General features: G+C 56.0%; 7 protein-coding genes and 1 non-coding gene across 8 annotated transcripts; 3 read left to right on the top strand and 5 right to left on the bottom strand.

Moving 5' to 3' along the window:
- The first annotated feature begins 94 nt into the window (after positions 1-94).
- Positions 95-1735, top strand: BO70DRAFT_362910 (TFIIH complex kinase subunit CCL1). Its single transcript, XM_025543442.1, has 2 exons — positions 95-507; positions 581-1735. Exons 1-2 carry the CDS (start codon positions 172-174, stop codon positions 1502-1504), a joined length of 1260 nt encoding a protein of 419 aa, XP_025398348.1. The 5' UTR covers positions 95-171; the 3' UTR covers positions 1505-1735.
- Positions 1736-1816: 81 nt separating this feature from the next.
- On the bottom strand, positions 1817-4026 carry BO70DRAFT_338236 (ATP-binding cassette family ATPase ARB1). Its single transcript, XM_025541187.1, has 2 exons — positions 3416-4026; positions 1817-3359 (listed from the first exon to the last, which is right to left on the bottom strand). Exons 1-2 carry the CDS (start codon positions 3986-3988, stop codon positions 2091-2093), a joined length of 1842 nt encoding a protein of 613 aa, XP_025398349.1. The 5' UTR covers positions 3989-4026; the 3' UTR covers positions 1817-2090.
- An 868-nt stretch (positions 4027-4894) lies between these two features.
- Positions 4895-6227, bottom strand: BO70DRAFT_54849 (HPP family protein). Its single transcript, XM_025548534.1, has 2 exons — positions 5708-6227; positions 4895-5644 (listed from the first exon to the last, which is right to left on the bottom strand). The coding sequence occupies exons 1-2, from the start codon at positions 6005-6007 to the stop codon at positions 5063-5065; spliced, it is 882 nt and encodes a 293-aa protein (XP_025398350.1). The 5' UTR covers positions 6008-6227; the 3' UTR covers positions 4895-5062.
- On the bottom strand, positions 6228-7241 carry BO70DRAFT_54805 (uncharacterized protein). Its single transcript, XM_025548533.1, has one exon. The coding sequence runs from the start codon at positions 6980-6982 to the stop codon at positions 6449-6451; it is 534 nt and encodes a 177-aa protein (XP_025398351.1). The 5' UTR covers positions 6983-7241; the 3' UTR covers positions 6228-6448.
- BO70DRAFT_338241 (putative NAD binding Rossmann fold oxidoreductase) lies at positions 7046-8462 on the bottom strand (the record flags this gene model as incomplete). Its single annotated transcript, XM_025541188.1, has 5 exons — positions 7046-7341; positions 7397-7484; positions 7545-7948; positions 8014-8109; positions 8180-8462. 5 exons carry the CDS (start codon positions 8460-8462, stop codon positions 7130-7132), a joined length of 1083 nt encoding a protein of 360 aa, XP_025398352.1. The 3' UTR covers positions 7046-7129.
- A 341-nt stretch (positions 8463-8803) lies between these two features.
- On the bottom strand, positions 8804-9822 carry BO70DRAFT_316558 (O-methyltransferase; the record flags this gene model as incomplete). Its single annotated transcript, XM_025540351.1, has 3 exons — positions 8804-8882; positions 8944-9696; positions 9766-9822. 3 exons carry the CDS (start codon positions 9820-9822, stop codon positions 8841-8843), a joined length of 852 nt encoding a protein of 283 aa, XP_025398353.1. The 3' UTR covers positions 8804-8840.
- A 2138-nt stretch (positions 9823-11960) lies between these two features.
- Positions 11961-14055, top strand: BO70DRAFT_54973 (uncharacterized protein). The gene is made up of 3 exons (XM_025548535.1): positions 11961-13276; positions 13405-13740; positions 13968-14055. Exons 1-2 carry the CDS (start codon positions 12059-12061, stop codon positions 13717-13719), a joined length of 1533 nt encoding a protein of 510 aa, XP_025398354.1. The 5' UTR covers positions 11961-12058; the 3' UTR covers positions 13720-13740; positions 13968-14055.
- A 116-nt stretch (positions 14056-14171) lies between these two features.
- On the top strand, positions 14172-14244 carry BO70DRAFT_t183. Its single transcript has one exon. It is a non-coding gene; the product is annotated as a tRNA-Trp (tRNA).
- The last annotated feature ends 1724 nt before the right edge of the window (positions 14245-15968 follow it).

Genomic DNA, 15968 nt, shown 5'->3' on the forward strand with positions numbered 1-15968 from the left:
ATCCCCAACTACCATGGACCAATAAGCTCGATCTAAGTCCTCGTCGCACGAGTTTCCCCCCCCCCCCCCCCCATCCAGTCACACACTACTCAGTCTGCGCCCATCCGAAAGGCACGACCCCTCCAACCGCTCCACACATCTTGTGCAAACCGGCACAGCCATCTGGTCACCATGATCGAAGACGACGTCTACCGCACATCCTCCCAGTTCCGACTGTGGTCCTTCACCGAAGCATCCCTCAAATCCCAACGAGCAACCACCAACTCCGTCGCCAGTGACCGGGTACGCGCCGCTCTGCGCAGAGCGCAAGAGGCCCGACGGTCCGCCAACTCCTCCGCGGCCGGGACGCCAGCCCCCGGAGGAGGCGATGCAGACACCAGAGCAGCGGACGAGAAGCCGATCGACTGCCTCACGCCCGAGGAAGAGCAGCAAGTGGTGAACTACTACTGCGAGCAGATCATCCAACTCGGAGAAGCCTACAAGCCCGCCCTCTCAACACAAGTCCGAGTATGTCCTCCATCCCCGTCCTTTATCCTACACCACCACCTTCACCACCACTAACCCCCCTCCCCCCTCTCAGTCCACGGCAATCCAATACCTCCGGCGTTTCTACCTCACCAACTCGCCCATGACCTACCACCCGAAACAAATAATGCCATGCGTGGTCTTCCTCGCCACCAAAACCGACAACTACTACCTCTCCCTGGCCAGCTTCGCGGACGGCGTCCCCGGCAGCACACCCGAAGAGATCATCGCCCCAGAATTCATCGTGATGCAAAGCCTCCGCTTCACCTTCGACGTCCGCCACCCCTTCCGCGGCCTGGAAGGCGGAATCATGGAACTCCGCGCCATAGCATCAGGCCAAGGCCGACCAGCACCACACTTCCCAGCACAGACACCCACCGACCTCCAACGAGCCCTACAATCCATCGCGCCCTCCCCCTCGCCAATCCCAACCCCTACCCTCGACGACCGCATCTCCCGCGCCCATCACGATACCCGCGAGATTCTCAAATCCGCCGCCCAGCTCACGGACGCGTATTTCCTGTACACGCCGTCGCAGATCTGGCTCGCAGCGCTCCGCGTCGCCGACCGCCCCCTCGCCGAATTCTACCTCGATACGAAACTCGGCGGACCTATCAATCAGCATCAGAATCGGACTCAAAAAGAAAACCCCCTCTACGCCCTCCGCACAAAACTCCTCGTCACGCTCTCCAACTGCGCCGCCATGCTGCAGGCCTACCAGCCCCTCTCCTCAGACCAAGATCAGATGAATACTCTCCGCCGCATCATCGGTAAGAAGCTCTACCGGTGCCAGAATCCCGAACGGGCTAATCTTGCCGGCCAGAAGCGGATTCCTGCTGCCGCTGCGGCGGCGAGTACGAGTGCGGCCGGTGGGGGCGAGTCTGGGACGACGTCGGAGAGCGAGATGGAGCGGTTAGCGAAGAAGAGGAAGTTGGAGCAGGAGCAGAAGGGGAGGGATCTTTTTGGGGCGAGTTGGTGAGGGAGCGGGTTAAGGAAAAGGAGAGGCAGATGGAGGCGTAAGGTAGTAGTAGTAGTAGTAGCCTAGTTACTAGTGTCAGTGGTGGTGTGGTGGGTTGGTGGTTGGGAGTGTGCATTTGACAGCGAGCGGGAAAGCATTTGGAATTTCTGGATACGGTTCGGTGATCATGCAACAGGAATGGCATGTATCGATGGTCACGGTTGCAATATATAAAGATTGGGTAGAACGACGATGCTTATCAGTAAATGACTACTAATGGAACTTTAAAAGCCACCAGCTACGGTTTACAATCCCTACAGAACAAATGCACATGGTAAAAAGGGAATAATATCAAATTCAACCCTCAAACGCTCAAGTCTAGTAGGGGATGAGGTATGAAGCAGACCATCTAAAACAAGCACCCAAATAATGAGCAAGATATCTCCAGGTATTTAGCGACGAAAAACGGACAACCCCCCAAATCATTCAGGAAGGTTCATCTCTCCTGTAAGAAACTTTTCCCCCTACAGCCTTTTATTTGCATGTGTCGTTTCTTAACGTTCCAATCATAACAAGAAGACAAAAAAGCAACCCGCCTTTTGCTTCTCTAGACAGCACCCGCCGAAATCATCTTCTTGCGCAGGTGCTCCTTGTACTCACCAATGGAGCCGTCCCAGCGTGTGACGGTCTTGTTCTCGCACACCATGATGTCCTTGGCGATCTTGTCGAGGAGACGGAAGTCGTGGGACACGACCACGACACCACCGCTGTAGGCGTTGATGGCATCGGCCAAACTGTCAATGGTGGGGATATCGAGACCGTTGGTAGGCTCGTCCAGCAGGATCATGTTGGGCGACTCAATGGCCAGCAGGGCGAACACGATACGGGACTTCTGACCCTCGGACAGGGTACCCATGAGGGCAGTCTGGCCCTCACCGCTGAGACCGTAACGGCCCAGCTGCTGGCGCCAGTACTGGTAGTCCTGGCTCTTCTCGGGGAACCGGTCACGGACGAACTCGAGGGAGGACTTGGTCAGATCCAGCTGCTCGGCAGAGTGCTGGCTGTACATGCCCAGCTTCAAGTGAGTGTGACGGCTGACACGACCACCGATGGGGTTCAGCTTGCCCGTCATGATGCGCAGCAGGGTGGACTTTCCGACACCGTTAGGTCCGACCAGGGCCGTCCGGGAGTCCATGTCGACACCGAAGTCGAGGTGCTCGTACAGAGTGTCCTCCCACTTTCCGGAGTAGGAGAAAGAGACGTCGTCGAAGGACAGAACCGGGGGAGGCAGCTTGTCGACATCGGCGAAGCGGAAGCTGAAGACGCGGTCGGGAATGACCGGCTGGATGAAACCATCGGCCTCCATCTTGTCCAGGATCTTCTGGCGGGACTTGGCCTGGCGGACCAAGTTGGCGTAGGTACCGGCCGAAGCGATGAACTTCTTGATGTGAACGATTTCCTCCTGCTGCTTGGTGTAGGCCTTCATCTGGTTGACTTCCTGTTCGGAGCGAGTCTTGTGGTAAGAGTCGTAGTTACCACCATAGTAGAGGAGCTGCTTCATGCGCATGTCCAGCATGTTGGTGCAGACACCGTTCAGGAAATCCATGGAGTGGGAGACCAGGATCAGGGTACGGTCCCACTTCTTCAGGTATTCTTCCAACCACACACAGGCCTCGAGATCCAAGTGAGCGGTGGGGTCGTCCAGCAGAAGCAGGGAGGGCTTGACGAAGAGGGCCTTGGCAAGGGCCACACGCATACGCCAACCACCAGACATGTCCTTGGTCTTCTTGTTGATGGTGACCTTGTTGAAACCCAGACCCGTGAGGATCAGGGAGGCACGGGTGTGGAAGGTGGAGGGATCCATCTTGTCCATACGCTGGAAGGCATGTTAGAAGGGAAAACGACGAGAGAAGATGACGGAGAAAGACTTACGTCGTACAGATCCTCCAGGATAGGGCTGTCAGGACCCTCCTGCTCGAGGATCTCCTCGGCCTTCTTCTCCATGTTGTCGAGCTGGTTCTGGGCCTCGGTGACAACCCACTCAAGGGCACCGAGATCAGTGGGAGGGGCACCCTCGTTCAGAAGGTAGATATCGATGTGGTCGGGGATGGGGTACTCGCGGGTCGCGATGGACTTGAGGAGGGTGGACTTTCCGCAGCCGTTCTCACCCAGGAGACCGTAGCGACGGCCGAAGTTGAGCTCGAGGGTGGAGTCTGTGATGAGGACCTTGCCGTGGAACACCAGGGAGGCGGAGGTGATCTTGACGTCGCGGGAGGAGGGCAGGGACGACAGGACACCAGTAGTGACACGGTCAGACAGACCGTGCTTGTCCATCTGGGCTGTGAGCTTCTCGACCTCCTTCATCTTCTCGTCGGTGGTCGCGGGCTGCTCCTGGGCATCACCCTCGACATCGTCGACGACATCCTTCTTGGAGGACTTGGAGACCTTCTTCTTCTCACCATCGCCACGCTTGGCCATACGAGCGGCTTTGGAAGCAGACACCATTTTGTCGGTCGTGGGCGGGGTGGTTGGGTATAGAAGGGGGGGAGGGGGGGGGGTGGGTGGAAGAGCGGAGAGGAGAAAGACGGACAGAAACCAAAAGCTGATTCCGTGAAGACGAAGAAAGGGAAAAAAAGAACTCGACAGAGGGTGGACCAGTAGTAATAGCGGGGTGGGGAGGGGGCGACCGAAGGCTTCTGAGAATCTGCGAATCTGAGTGGGGGGGCTTCGTTCCTTGGATGATGGTAGCCCTTATCGATACTGGCTGGCGCTAGACTTGCGTTTCGGCCAAAATCTTAGGCTGAGGACGCTCGGACAACGCCACGGAGGGTGGAAGATTATATACGAGGGAGAACTTCGGCTCCCTGGCTGAGTGGTCGGGCGTTGCTACTGTGGAAGGCAACAAAGAGACGGACCGTTGAAGAGATTTGGAGGAAGGGGAAGGCGAGCCCGCGAGAGGGAGAGAGAGTTAAGTTGCCTCGAAAATTCCTTCAGTGGGCTTCCGAGGGCTCCGCTGATTGGCTCGTCGACGTCACCGCACGGGACGTGGCGCACGCTTGCCTGATTGGGCATCAACGATCACGTGCATTGGAGCCTGGCGCCCAAGGCACGGGCAGCTAATGGTCAGCACCGCAGAGTGGGGGAGGGCGAAACACTGCCATGCCAAACCACGGGCATGGTGATGACGCTGGCGAAACTGCAAAACCAACATCAGCATACATACAGCACATCGTGATGACTCCATAGGTAGCAAGCAGTAGTACTTTGTATTCAAGGCAATCTTCTTCCTGGCCGTGTAGACTACAGAAGCAGGTAGAGGTGCTGCTGCTTATCTAAGATGGATAGTATTGAATCGAATGCCATGCCACTAAGCCCAAAAGGTCACTTGCCATGGGAACAACCCCTTCCGGCTAGCCTGGTGTCTGGAGGCATGAGCACTGGCAACCACCACCACCAACCTACTTCTAACCTCATCTACAGCTGAATCAACCTCGATGCCGCGCACCGAATGCAGGTCGTTATATTCGGAAAGTCAGGCTTGCTGCGATGCAACTTAGCTAACCCCTATCACATGAATGATTATAGTCGCTCGCAAAGGCTCCTCAAAACAGACATCTCCTCCTCCGTGACGGTTATGTGATCCGGCACCACCACGCGGCCCTCCTTGATGATGATCTGCACCGTCCCCGATAAGGTGTCATTGTCGTGGGTGAGAATGCTGTCGATGCTTGATTCCTTGACGCGCCAGGCGCTTTCGGTATCGTCGGGTTTGGGTCGCTCCAACGACTGCGCCGTCCACCAATAGATAGGGAAACGACGTTGGATATTGTTGATGAGCAGGGCCACCGCCTGCATGAGCACACACCCCAGCAGCATGATGAGAATCAGGCACCAGCCCACGTCATAGGACTGTGTGACAGCGAGAAGGGCTGTCGCACCGGCCGGTGGGTGAACCGTGTTTGTGAGGGTCATGATGGCGGTGGTAATGGCGCAGGCGAGAGCACCTCCGATCTGGGGCACGTGGTGAGCATGCTCGTTCAGGGCGAACAGCTTTCCAATGATGACCCCCGTGGTACTCGCAATCAGCTGACTCAGGACTGCGTTTCGTGGCTGGGCGAAGGGCGATTCTATGGCAGAGAACTCCAGGACAGCCGCAGCACCCTGTGAACCTGTTAGCCTCTGTCCAGCATGACCAGTGTTTGGTCACCGGGGTGGAGTACGCACGAAACTGGCCACCACGATAGGGGCATGGTGGGCTTCGAACAGAGGGACATGCTCGGATACTTCGGCTACGATGAGAACACCGCAGAAGACCCCGATCAACGCCCAGAAGGCAACAACGAGATTACCCAGGGGTTTCGGGGGGGTCTCCCGATATCCGAAAAAGTGGGAGACGGGCCGTGGCAGCCAGCGCCATGGTGGAGGCCGAAGGAAAGGATTGATATAGGCATCAATGTCCACATGGAACCGAGAGAAGTCGATGCTCGAACGCACCGACGGTGACGACGAGGGTTGTGTACCCATGGCTCCAGCTGGTCACTGGCCAAATCGAAAGCTTCTCAATGTCACACACTCATCTAAATCAAGTCAAGAGGTCAGATGCAGCCATCAGACATCAAGCGAGCACACAAAGAAATGGCATTGGAAGTCAGCAAGACCTCGGATGAACGGGAAATTGGGCACATAGGTTCAATGAGGATAGCATGAAGAGAATTTCGAGGAGTGGCCCCAACACAACAACACAGGCCAGGCATCCATTTCATTAAGAGGAGATCCGACGGGGTCCTGTCAGGGGAGGGGGGGGGTTCCTGGAGCGAGAACTTGCCTGGACTACGTGGAAGACAGGAAGGAAGGGGGAACTAAATATAACGGCGCAAGCCCATTGGAACATACGATGCAGAAGTGGGCATGACAGGTGGGATTACAGGGATGCTGGATATTAAAATACTGAACGGGACCCATCGTTCAGCGCGGAGGGCCACGAGGAGAGGGAAAGAATCGGCAAGCGACAGTTTTCCACTCCTGCAACTCAGGGCATCTCCGCGGAGTATAGAAGTCAGCAGGGTGAACCATCCGTATACTGGCCAGGAGGGTTCGGGGCTGCGCGCTGGAACTGGTCCAAGGAGGGGGCTGCCTGCCACTCACGAGGTTGGAGTTGGGTAATGAAAACTCCGAGTCAGGCTTAGTGCCGAGACTGCCGGCGATGAGGTCACGTTTCCGTTTCAGTACGCCGACCCTTACCCGAGCCGGCAGCATTTCTGGTCCAATAACTCCAATTGGAATCCTAAGATCCTCCCCCTTCCCCTTCTCGAGATGCCGATCAATCTGGGGTACCCAAAAAGCAAATCCAGCAACGCGTGACCCCCCTCCCGCGGCATGCATTGCCGCCATGGCGAGGATGCGACCGGGCGAAGGGTTTCCTCTCCGTCCTGGCTTCCTGGTCATACGATGGAACTGGGAACTGGTCCAGAGCAGCCGAAGATCCAATTTCCCATGCATGCGGTGGAGCACACTAATGTTTAGCAACGTGGTGGCTAAGCTACGGTATCATGAAACACCAGTCAAACTTGCATACACTCTCCCGTACATTTATTTGGTTCTATGTTCATTCTATCATCATATCATGGCCGACTACATTCATCCTTTCTAGACATCCAGCGTCTTGCCCAGCCGCGAACTCTCCTGGGCCAACTCGATCAGCCGGATCACTTCGCGAGCTTCCGCTCCACTGGCCGGGAGAACCCCCTCGCCGCCGAGCGCCCGAGCCAACTTCCTGTAGTACTCCGTCCAGGTCGGCGGCTCCACTGTGGGAGTCACTTCCTTCACGGGTTTGCCGTTCTGTATAGTAGTGAGTGTGCCTAGAGAGCTGTCAGCATTCCAAAAACAGTGCCCGGGCGAAACGTGGCGGCATACCGTATCTCTCAGATGGCTCCCGGCCATACCCGCTGTCACCGGGCTTCACTCCCGCCTTGAGTTGTTCCTCCTGCACATCGAGGTGGTACTAACACGGAAGGCTGTCAGTATGCTTGGCGATGTTCCGTGAATGATCGGGTTGTCTCACCTTCTTGAAGCTGCCCTTGTCTCCACGAACCCAGAAGCGCAGCTGTTCCTCCTCGGGACTCACAACGCCCGCCTTGACTGTGGCAAGGAGACCCTTGGGGTAGTGGAGCAGAACGGTGAAGGAATCCTCGAATCCGTTCGTGTTTATCTCTCTCTGCGTGCCAATGAATGCGGTGACACGGTCCGGTTTGCCGAGCAGATGGACAGTCTGATCCAACAGGTGGGTTCCCAGGTCGTAGATGGCACTGCCACCAGGAATGACCTTGTTCTTCCACTTGGACACATCCGCTGCCGGCTCCTCGGGGCGGTGGCGGTCGAAGTGCGTCTCGAACTCCACCACCCGGCCCAGAGAGCCGTTGGTCACCAGCTTGGACAGGGTCACGAAGTCGGCATCCCACCGGCGGTCTATGCAACACCATTGTTAGGTCCATCACTTCCGTAAATCATCCATGAAACTGGAGGAGACGTACTCTGGTAAACGGCCAAGAGCTTGTTCTGCTTGCTGGCGAGGGCGACGAGCTCGTCGGCCTCTTGGGAGGTGGGGGTGAAGGGCTTCTCGCACACGACTATCCGGACGACAACAGCATTAGCAAGGGTCGGTCTCCGGTGTAATGGCGCGTCTGCGGTTCAGCTCACCGTGCTTTCCGTTCTCCAGCGCCAACTTCACCAACGCGTAATGCGAGTCGGGGGCAGTGGTGATGACCACCACGTGGACCTTCTCGTCCTTGATGAGCTCCTCGGTGCTCCGGTAGGACTTGATGCCGGGGTGGTCCTTCTCCGCATCATCGTCGGGCTTGGGGGTGCGCTGCACGACCGCGTAGATCTTGAACTGGGGGACTTCCTGGATGAAGGGGATGTGGAAGGTCTTGGCACTGAGGCCGTAGCCGACGATTCCGACGTTCCAGGTCTTCGAGGCCATTGTGGGTGTTTGTTACGCGAGGGGCTAAAGGGTTTGCGGGGAGAAGGGGAGGGAGGAACGGCGAAGGCGTCGGGTTATATACGTTATGGATATCATTGAAAAGCAAACGAGTGATGATTACAAACGACCATCCGCTGGTGCGGGGAGGGGGGGGGGAAGCCTGGAAGGTCCTGGCGACGGAAACCTTTGGGTCGGGCGGGGCAAGCGGCAAAGGCCGATGTGTCGTCACTTTTCCTTCGTGTTGCCCGTTGCCGATGATGCCACCCGCCCTCCATCGGGTTAGTTACTGCTTTCCCTTCCCTTTCCCGCTGCCGCCCTCGATTGGGGTTGCCGCTGCCGCTCTGGGCCTGGCACCATGAGAGTGAGACAGCTAGATATCTACTCCTGGATTCCCACACACCGCGTCACCTCAATGGCATCCTGCAAAATATCCCGAGTCAGCTATAATCGTCCCGTCGATCCACAGGGAAGTCCGACTCACCCGAGTGGTTTCCGGCTTCACCAGCTTGCTCTCATACACCAAGTTCGGGTTTCCAGTCACTTCGAAGGCCGGTTTGGCGTCCTCGCCCAGGAAGGACTTGACCGATCTCGGGGCCAGGCCGGTCGTGTCGAAGCTCTGGACGGGCCCCTTCTTGGCCTCCTCGCGCTTCTGCTCCACCGTGCTGCGGACATATTCCAGATACGGCGGGTTGCCCGGGTACAGCACGTTGTCGGCGATCACCACCGACACCCCGGGCACGATCTTGCCCAGCTGCTCGGCGAGCTTCAGGTCGGTGGTGTACGCGGGCTTATAGTGGTCAATGAACAGGATCTCGACCTGGTCGACCTCCCCGCCGGTCAGCAGCTTGTGGAGGGCCAGGTCGCTGCGCCCGACAATGATCTGCACGAAGTCGCGCAAGCCCGCCAGGTCCAGCAGCATGTTGGAGATGGCCGCAAACTCCGGGTTCAGCTCTAGACTATAGTACCGCTTTCCACCGGCCCGGCGGACGGCGTCACCGAACAGGATGGCGGAATAGCCCACATAGCCGCCCAGCTCGATCATCGTCTGGGGCTTCTGCTCCTCGATGATATCGGTGATGAACTTGCCCTTGTCGCGGCCGATGTTCATGAAGTGGTACTTCTTCCCGAACTCCTCGATCAGGTCCAGAACCTTGTCCGGCTTGCCTTGGACTTCCTCCCGGCTGGGGTGGCTGTAGATAAAGTGAAGCAGCTTCAGCTCTCGGCCTTCCTCGCGCTGTTGACCACCATCAGAATCGGAGTGGACCACCCGTCAGGGGTCAGGGGGGGTTCGGGGCGACCTTACCGAGCGCTCTCCCGGAGGAGGGTGGACGGGAGCTTCGGGGGTAGCGTGGTCACCCATGGTCGACGATAGACGGTGAGAGAGAGATGAGGGATATGTAGGAGGTCTACGGATACTCAGCCAGGGGCGGGAGCTGCTGGTTCCAGCGGGCGAGAGGCCACGATATTTAAACGTCCGGAGAGCCCCTCGGGCGAGTCGAGTCGGCGCAAACTGCGACATTGGTAGGTGATAACGCCGATGATGTCGCAATGGCCTGGTCCACCTTGAGAAGACGGGCACTGGGAGGGCTCTCTCTGATTGCGAGGATGGAGGGGGCAATGCGACTCCGGCTCTATCTAGTACCTAGTGGCGACCCTGTTGGCTCCCTGGGCGGGCCGTCGGAGATGGTTACCAGTTTCGCTCGCAGGGCTGGCGGTCCCGACTCCCGAACCCTCCTCTGTATGGAGTCGATCTGATAAAGTCTTTCCCCCTCATCTCCTGCTTATCTGCGACGGAGAATGCTCGTGCTTCCATTCCGTACCAAGTAGTAGTGTAGTTATCTGTCTGTGGTGGCCTGTGAGTGAGTCAGACGGCAGAGGCTGGACAAGTCGATGAGATGAGTGCGGGGCAGTCGTGTCACCATCCATCCCATGCCACCCCACCCTCAACGTTCTACGTCACAGACCAGACAGCATATCTACGTGCTATTTCCCTCCTTCAAGCGAGAACCATGCCCGACCATCCATCCGCTGTAGATAACCGAATCCTTCCCTTCCCAAACCCCTCCAGGCCGGAGTTCCGTAGGAAAAGCGACAGGAATCTCGAGTCCGAGACAAGATAGATAAACCGGACTAGAACTCTGATCCGAGGCTCGGGGATCCAACCGTGCATGGATCCCCGGATTGCATGTGCTGTGCCCTCGGTGGTTGGTTTCCGATACGTTCTGGGTCGGAGGTCTGGACGTCGGACACGGGCGGAGGAGATGAGGAGATGGGATCTAGGGGTACACACTACTTCCCGGTAGATAATAAATAGTGCACGGTAGTAAACGGTAGTAAACGGTAGTACCATCTGTGGAGCAGTGCGGAGCTCAATCCATCCATCCATCCATCCATCTCCCAGATATCTATACAGTTCCAAAATGGAATAGAATACAATACAATAGAAGAGAAGAGAATAATAGACAGTACCTTGATTCTCTACACAATGACCTCACCTCACCTCACCTCACTCTGTTCTGTTCTGTGTTGTCGACAGCAAAACACACTAAAGTTGAGCTGAGTTGAGCTGAACTGAGCGAGTTGGGTATCAACTCAGAACCTACCTTACTACCTAGCTACCTATAGTACTTTCCCTACCTTACCTCACCTATGTCTGGCAGTCAATCCTCAACAACACGACCGACTGGCTGCCCTGCCCTGCCCTGCCCTGCCTGCCTGCCCTACCGCTGGACCGATCATCCCTTCTCCCCTGCGTCAAGGTACATGAAACGTCCCGGACGGACACTTCAGGTTCAGATGAGTTTGCTTTTTCTTTGCCTACGGGCCTAACCCCCTGTTGTCCTGTCCAGTCTTGGGGAAACACACCCCCCCCCAAGCAGTATTCCAGATTCCAGTGTGCAGCCCAGCCACCTCACACGAGCCGAGCAACACATCCCTCCCATCGCCTCTCCGCTCCGCACGGGCTGACGTGGTCGCCCTGCAGCATTCCAGACAGCGTTTATCCATCTACCCATCCATCCACCCATTCATCCCATGCTACGACGGAGTACTGCTACTGCTACTCCTAGGTACTTACGTACATATGGAGGGAGGGAGTAGTACTACTGTACATCACACCACTAAATAACACCCCCCTCCCCCCCTCCCCCTTCCTTCTTTCCTTTCCCCTCCCCTCCCCTCCCATCCCATCCCATCCCATCCCGTCCCGACTCTCTCACCTCATCTCATCATCTTATCTCGCCCAGCCCAGGGAGGGGATACACGGATATACCTCACACCACCACCCCTGCTCACGAAAACGAACCCGAAACCACACCACCCACGACTAATTGACCAACCAAAGACCCCCAAACCAACAACCCATCCCATCCAACAAACCTACGCTCCCCCCCCAAACTAAATCCAATCGATAAAAAACCCCTCAAAATGCCCACCCACCACCACCAGCACCACCGCACTCTCTCCCTCCCCACCCAGCACCAACACCAAAAACAACAACAAAAACATCCAGCATACCGATCCCTCTCCCTCTCCCGCTCCCGATCTCAATCCCCCAAACCCCCGCCCTCCAACAAACCCTACAGTTCACGCACTCAATGCTCCAAATCCAAGTCTTCGTGCACCTGTTCCGCATCGCCATCTCGTTGGCGCTCCTGCCGCTCGATAATACCATCTTGCTGGCGGCGTATGCGTCGGAGTATATCCATATACCTTTGCCGGGGGCACCAACCACCAGTATCAGCAGCGGCGGCGGTGGTGGTGGAACGCATGCGGATCGACGTCGTTGCGATGGGAGTGGGAATGGGGAGTTCAAGGCGCGGACGGTGCTGATCACGGGGATAAATACGCCGCATGGGTTGGCGTTGGCGAGACGGTGGTATTGGGAGGGGTATCGGGTTATTGGGGTGGATGTGGCGGGGAGTGGACATGGATATGGGCATGGATATGGGAAGGGGTTGGGGTTGGGGTTGGGTTTGGGGGTGAGGAGTGGAGGGGGCAAGTCGAGGGTGTTGGGGGGGTATTATCGCATTCCTGCTCCGGCGTCTAGCACTGGTGCTGGTGCTGGGAGTGGGAGTGGGTATGTGGCGCGGTTGGTGGATGTGGTGCAGAGGGAGAAGGTGGATGTCTGGATACCCTGTTCTGAGTTTGGACTGGGGGTGGACCTGGGCCTGGAAGACGGGGCGGCGAAGAGAGTCATTGAGGGGAGGACGGAGTGCAAGTGCGTGACGCTTGATGGGGAGATGGCGGGGGTGTTTGGGGACCGCGAGGAGTTTCTCGGCTGGTTGCGCGACAGAGGGCTGCCTGTTGTGGAGAGGCATGAGGTTGTCTCTCGGGATGCGATTCATAAGATCTTGCATCGGTCGCCTGGGAAGGTGTATCGGGTTCGGAGGGGGAGTTTGGGGGTGGGAATGAGCGAGGGGGAAGGGGAGGGGGTGATGTTGCCGAAGAGGACGTTGAGTTTGACGTACTCGGAGGTGAGTGAGATGCAGATCTCGAGGGAGAAGCCGTGGGTGCTGGTGCAGCAGAGTCGGCTGGGAGCCTTCTTTGCTGAGCTGGTTGTGGTTTGTGGCGCCGTCAAGGCCATGAAGGTGTATCCGGATCCGGAGGATGAGAGGCACCGCGACAGTGCTGGTGGTGGTGGTGGTGGGGGTTGGGGGGTGTCACCGGTGGATCGGGGCCTGGCGAGGGCGATTCGCGCACTGGTGGACCGGTTTGCGGAGCGGGGAGGCCCGCGGATGACGGGCCATTTGCGGTTGAGGTTGCTGGTGGACGAGGAGATCGGGGAGGGGTCGCTGCGCTATGTGGTGCAGATTGATAGCTGCGTGCAGGGCGCCACGGCCGTCAGACATCTGCTGGACGAGGCCACGGGCGAGGTGGTGGCCGGGTATCTGGGGGTGTTGGCGCCGCAGACGAACGGGGTGGCCAAGGGGAAGGGGATGGGGATGGTGAATGGGGGCCCGAGACAGAGCTGTCGTCCCTGGAGGCGGAGATGTCGACGCCGCCGCCGCCTGACGACGAGTTTGGGCTGTATCAGGTCGTGAGGAGGTCGGATGTGAGGAGGGTGCTGCCGACACTGTATCCGGTGGTGGAACAGCTGGACCACGCTCTTCACGAGGGCAGCAAGATGCTGTTTTTCTGGAAGAACCGGCAGTTCTCACACCTCGATCCGTTGCCTTGGTGGTGGCAGGCTCATATCTACCGGCCCCTGAGGGAGCTGGAGATGATAGTCAATGCCGGACAGGTGAAGAGGGCATGATCATGATAGGTTTCGCAAGTGGTCCGTCCATTCTTTTTTTTTTTTCTTTCTTGTTTTTTTAATGCTTTGATTCAGTCAGCACGACGTTATGAGGAGATGGAGATACGGCACACGATGAGATGATACAGGAGCATTAGGAGGCGTTGGGATAGGGATACTTGGTTATATTTATGATTGATTGCAATTGCCGTGGTTGAATTGATATGATGTCTTGCGTCTTGACAGTTGGCCTGATTGACCATTCACAGTCCTCGTAACACCACAGAGTACAGACAAGTACGGAGTAACTACTTACTTGCCTATCCCCTGTAAGATCGATCGATCAGAGAAAACCGCCCAGCCTTGGCCCCGGTGGCTGCAACAGTTTCCATGAGAACCGCGCCTTGGCGGGAGTTTCTTCCAATTAGCCGATTGCTTATGTAACAATGGTGTCACTCCCATGTCATGGAAATGGGCCTATGGCGCAATTGGTAGCGCGTACGACTCCAGATCGTAAGGTTGTCCGTTCGATTCGGGCTGGGCTCATGCTTTTTTGCTTTGCTTTTGTTTTGTTTTTCTTGTTATGGTTTTCTTTTTTAGAAAAAAAATTGGGGAAGGGGAGGTGAGGTTGGATGATGGTGTGTTTGTGGTGTTTCTTTTCGCTATGGTGGGATGGATAGGGTAAGGGTTTTCGTTTTTGGGGCTGTGTAAGAAAAGTATTTGGTGCTTTTTGGATGGGAATATTTCCACATATTCTCTATCCATGGAGTAAGATATTATATATGTGTGTTTGTATCTGCTATCTGTTTATGTAGTACCTAGTTCTGACAGTTAATTTACAGGGATCGAGCGATACTTTCATGTATGAAAATCGGGTCTAGAGGGTACAGTCTCGCCGTTATCATTTGAGTCTTTCTTCCGCTTAAGAGGGAAGGGGGTTACGGGGACTCTAAACATAACCATACCAATTCCAAGACCCAACCCTCCAGGGACCTAGATGCTATCTACCTAGTTGTCCCTTTCGCCGTCGAAGATAAACAAAATTTGAGTGAGATATGGATGCCCCCATCTTTATTTCCATTTCCCGTCTCTGCATGACGTATCACCAGTCTCATGCGGGCCTCGTTAATTCATCCTGTAGCCCTATGAATGCCCCCCACATCGACATGTCCAGAAGATGCATTCCCGGTGACCAGTCTTATCCTATTATGCATGGAGTTTCCCTTGCAGTCCCTCGGAAATGTAATACTCGTATTATTGCTGTACCTAGCACTGGTACTTCATACAGCGGTGGATATCATTGAACTTGTGAAGAGACCGATACGAGGGCGCGAAATGGACTACTATACTTATCCTCGAGCGGGTGGTGATTGTACCTAACTTAGCATTGCACTTTGGCTATGGAGGGCCTAGCCCACCAATTAGGCGCCGCAGCATGCTTCATGCAAGGTGGTATATCTTGTCATGTACGGAGTACTCCGTATGCCAGATCGGTTTCTGGTAATGAATTCATCTCATGATCTTTGTTGTTCCTCCCCTTGGGCCTGTCTGTAAAGGAGGAGGAGGGATGCGCAACAGTTGGGCACCGTGGACTCCTGGAGTAGATACTCCGTACTATATATATAAATGAAGCGGGAGCAAAGTGGGTTTTAGGGATACCCTGAATTCTCAAAGTAGTATAATTGATTCCCACTTTCGCAGCAGATCGTTGGTGGTATGATATCATCGCCATAATGAATGTGAAACGGTATCATATTGTTTCATTGCAGATGGTCTTGGGAGTTGAGCGTTATGGCAGCTGTAATGCCTGGCGCAATCATCATGGAGGGATTCTTTTTTTTTTTTTTTTTTACAACCGTATTCAGTGGCCTGAAGTCCAGGTGGTCCAAAGAAAGGATACCATTGCCGCTGCCTAGAATGCCATGCCCCGTTAGGCTTTCTGCTGAAGTGGCCGGGCGTGCATTCGTCAGCCTGAGGAAACCCCCCAAAGTATTCCGATTGGCGGGAGGTGGAGGGCACATGGCAGGTGGACAGCATGTGCAATGACGAGGACACTGTAGTCGATAGAATCGAGTGTTCAGTTGATGCCTATACACAGGAACAGAAGTGGGATCACCAGACCCTTATAAGGCTTGAGTAGGGAGTAGACTCAGTCGAATCGAGTAAGTACTCTCAGTCTGCAGATGCCCGTGTCAGCTTCTATTTCGGGAGGGCGACTTGCGGCCTAGGCTGCCTCGAGCCAAGCGGTACGATCGGCTCCCCCAGTGACC

The sequence above is a fragment of the Aspergillus heteromorphus genome (genome assembly GCF_003184545.1).
Source record: "Aspergillus heteromorphus CBS 117.55 chromosome Unknown BO70scaffold_16, whole genome shotgun sequence".
NCBI classification, from domain to species: domain Eukaryota; kingdom Fungi; phylum Ascomycota; class Eurotiomycetes; order Eurotiales; family Aspergillaceae; genus Aspergillus; species Aspergillus heteromorphus.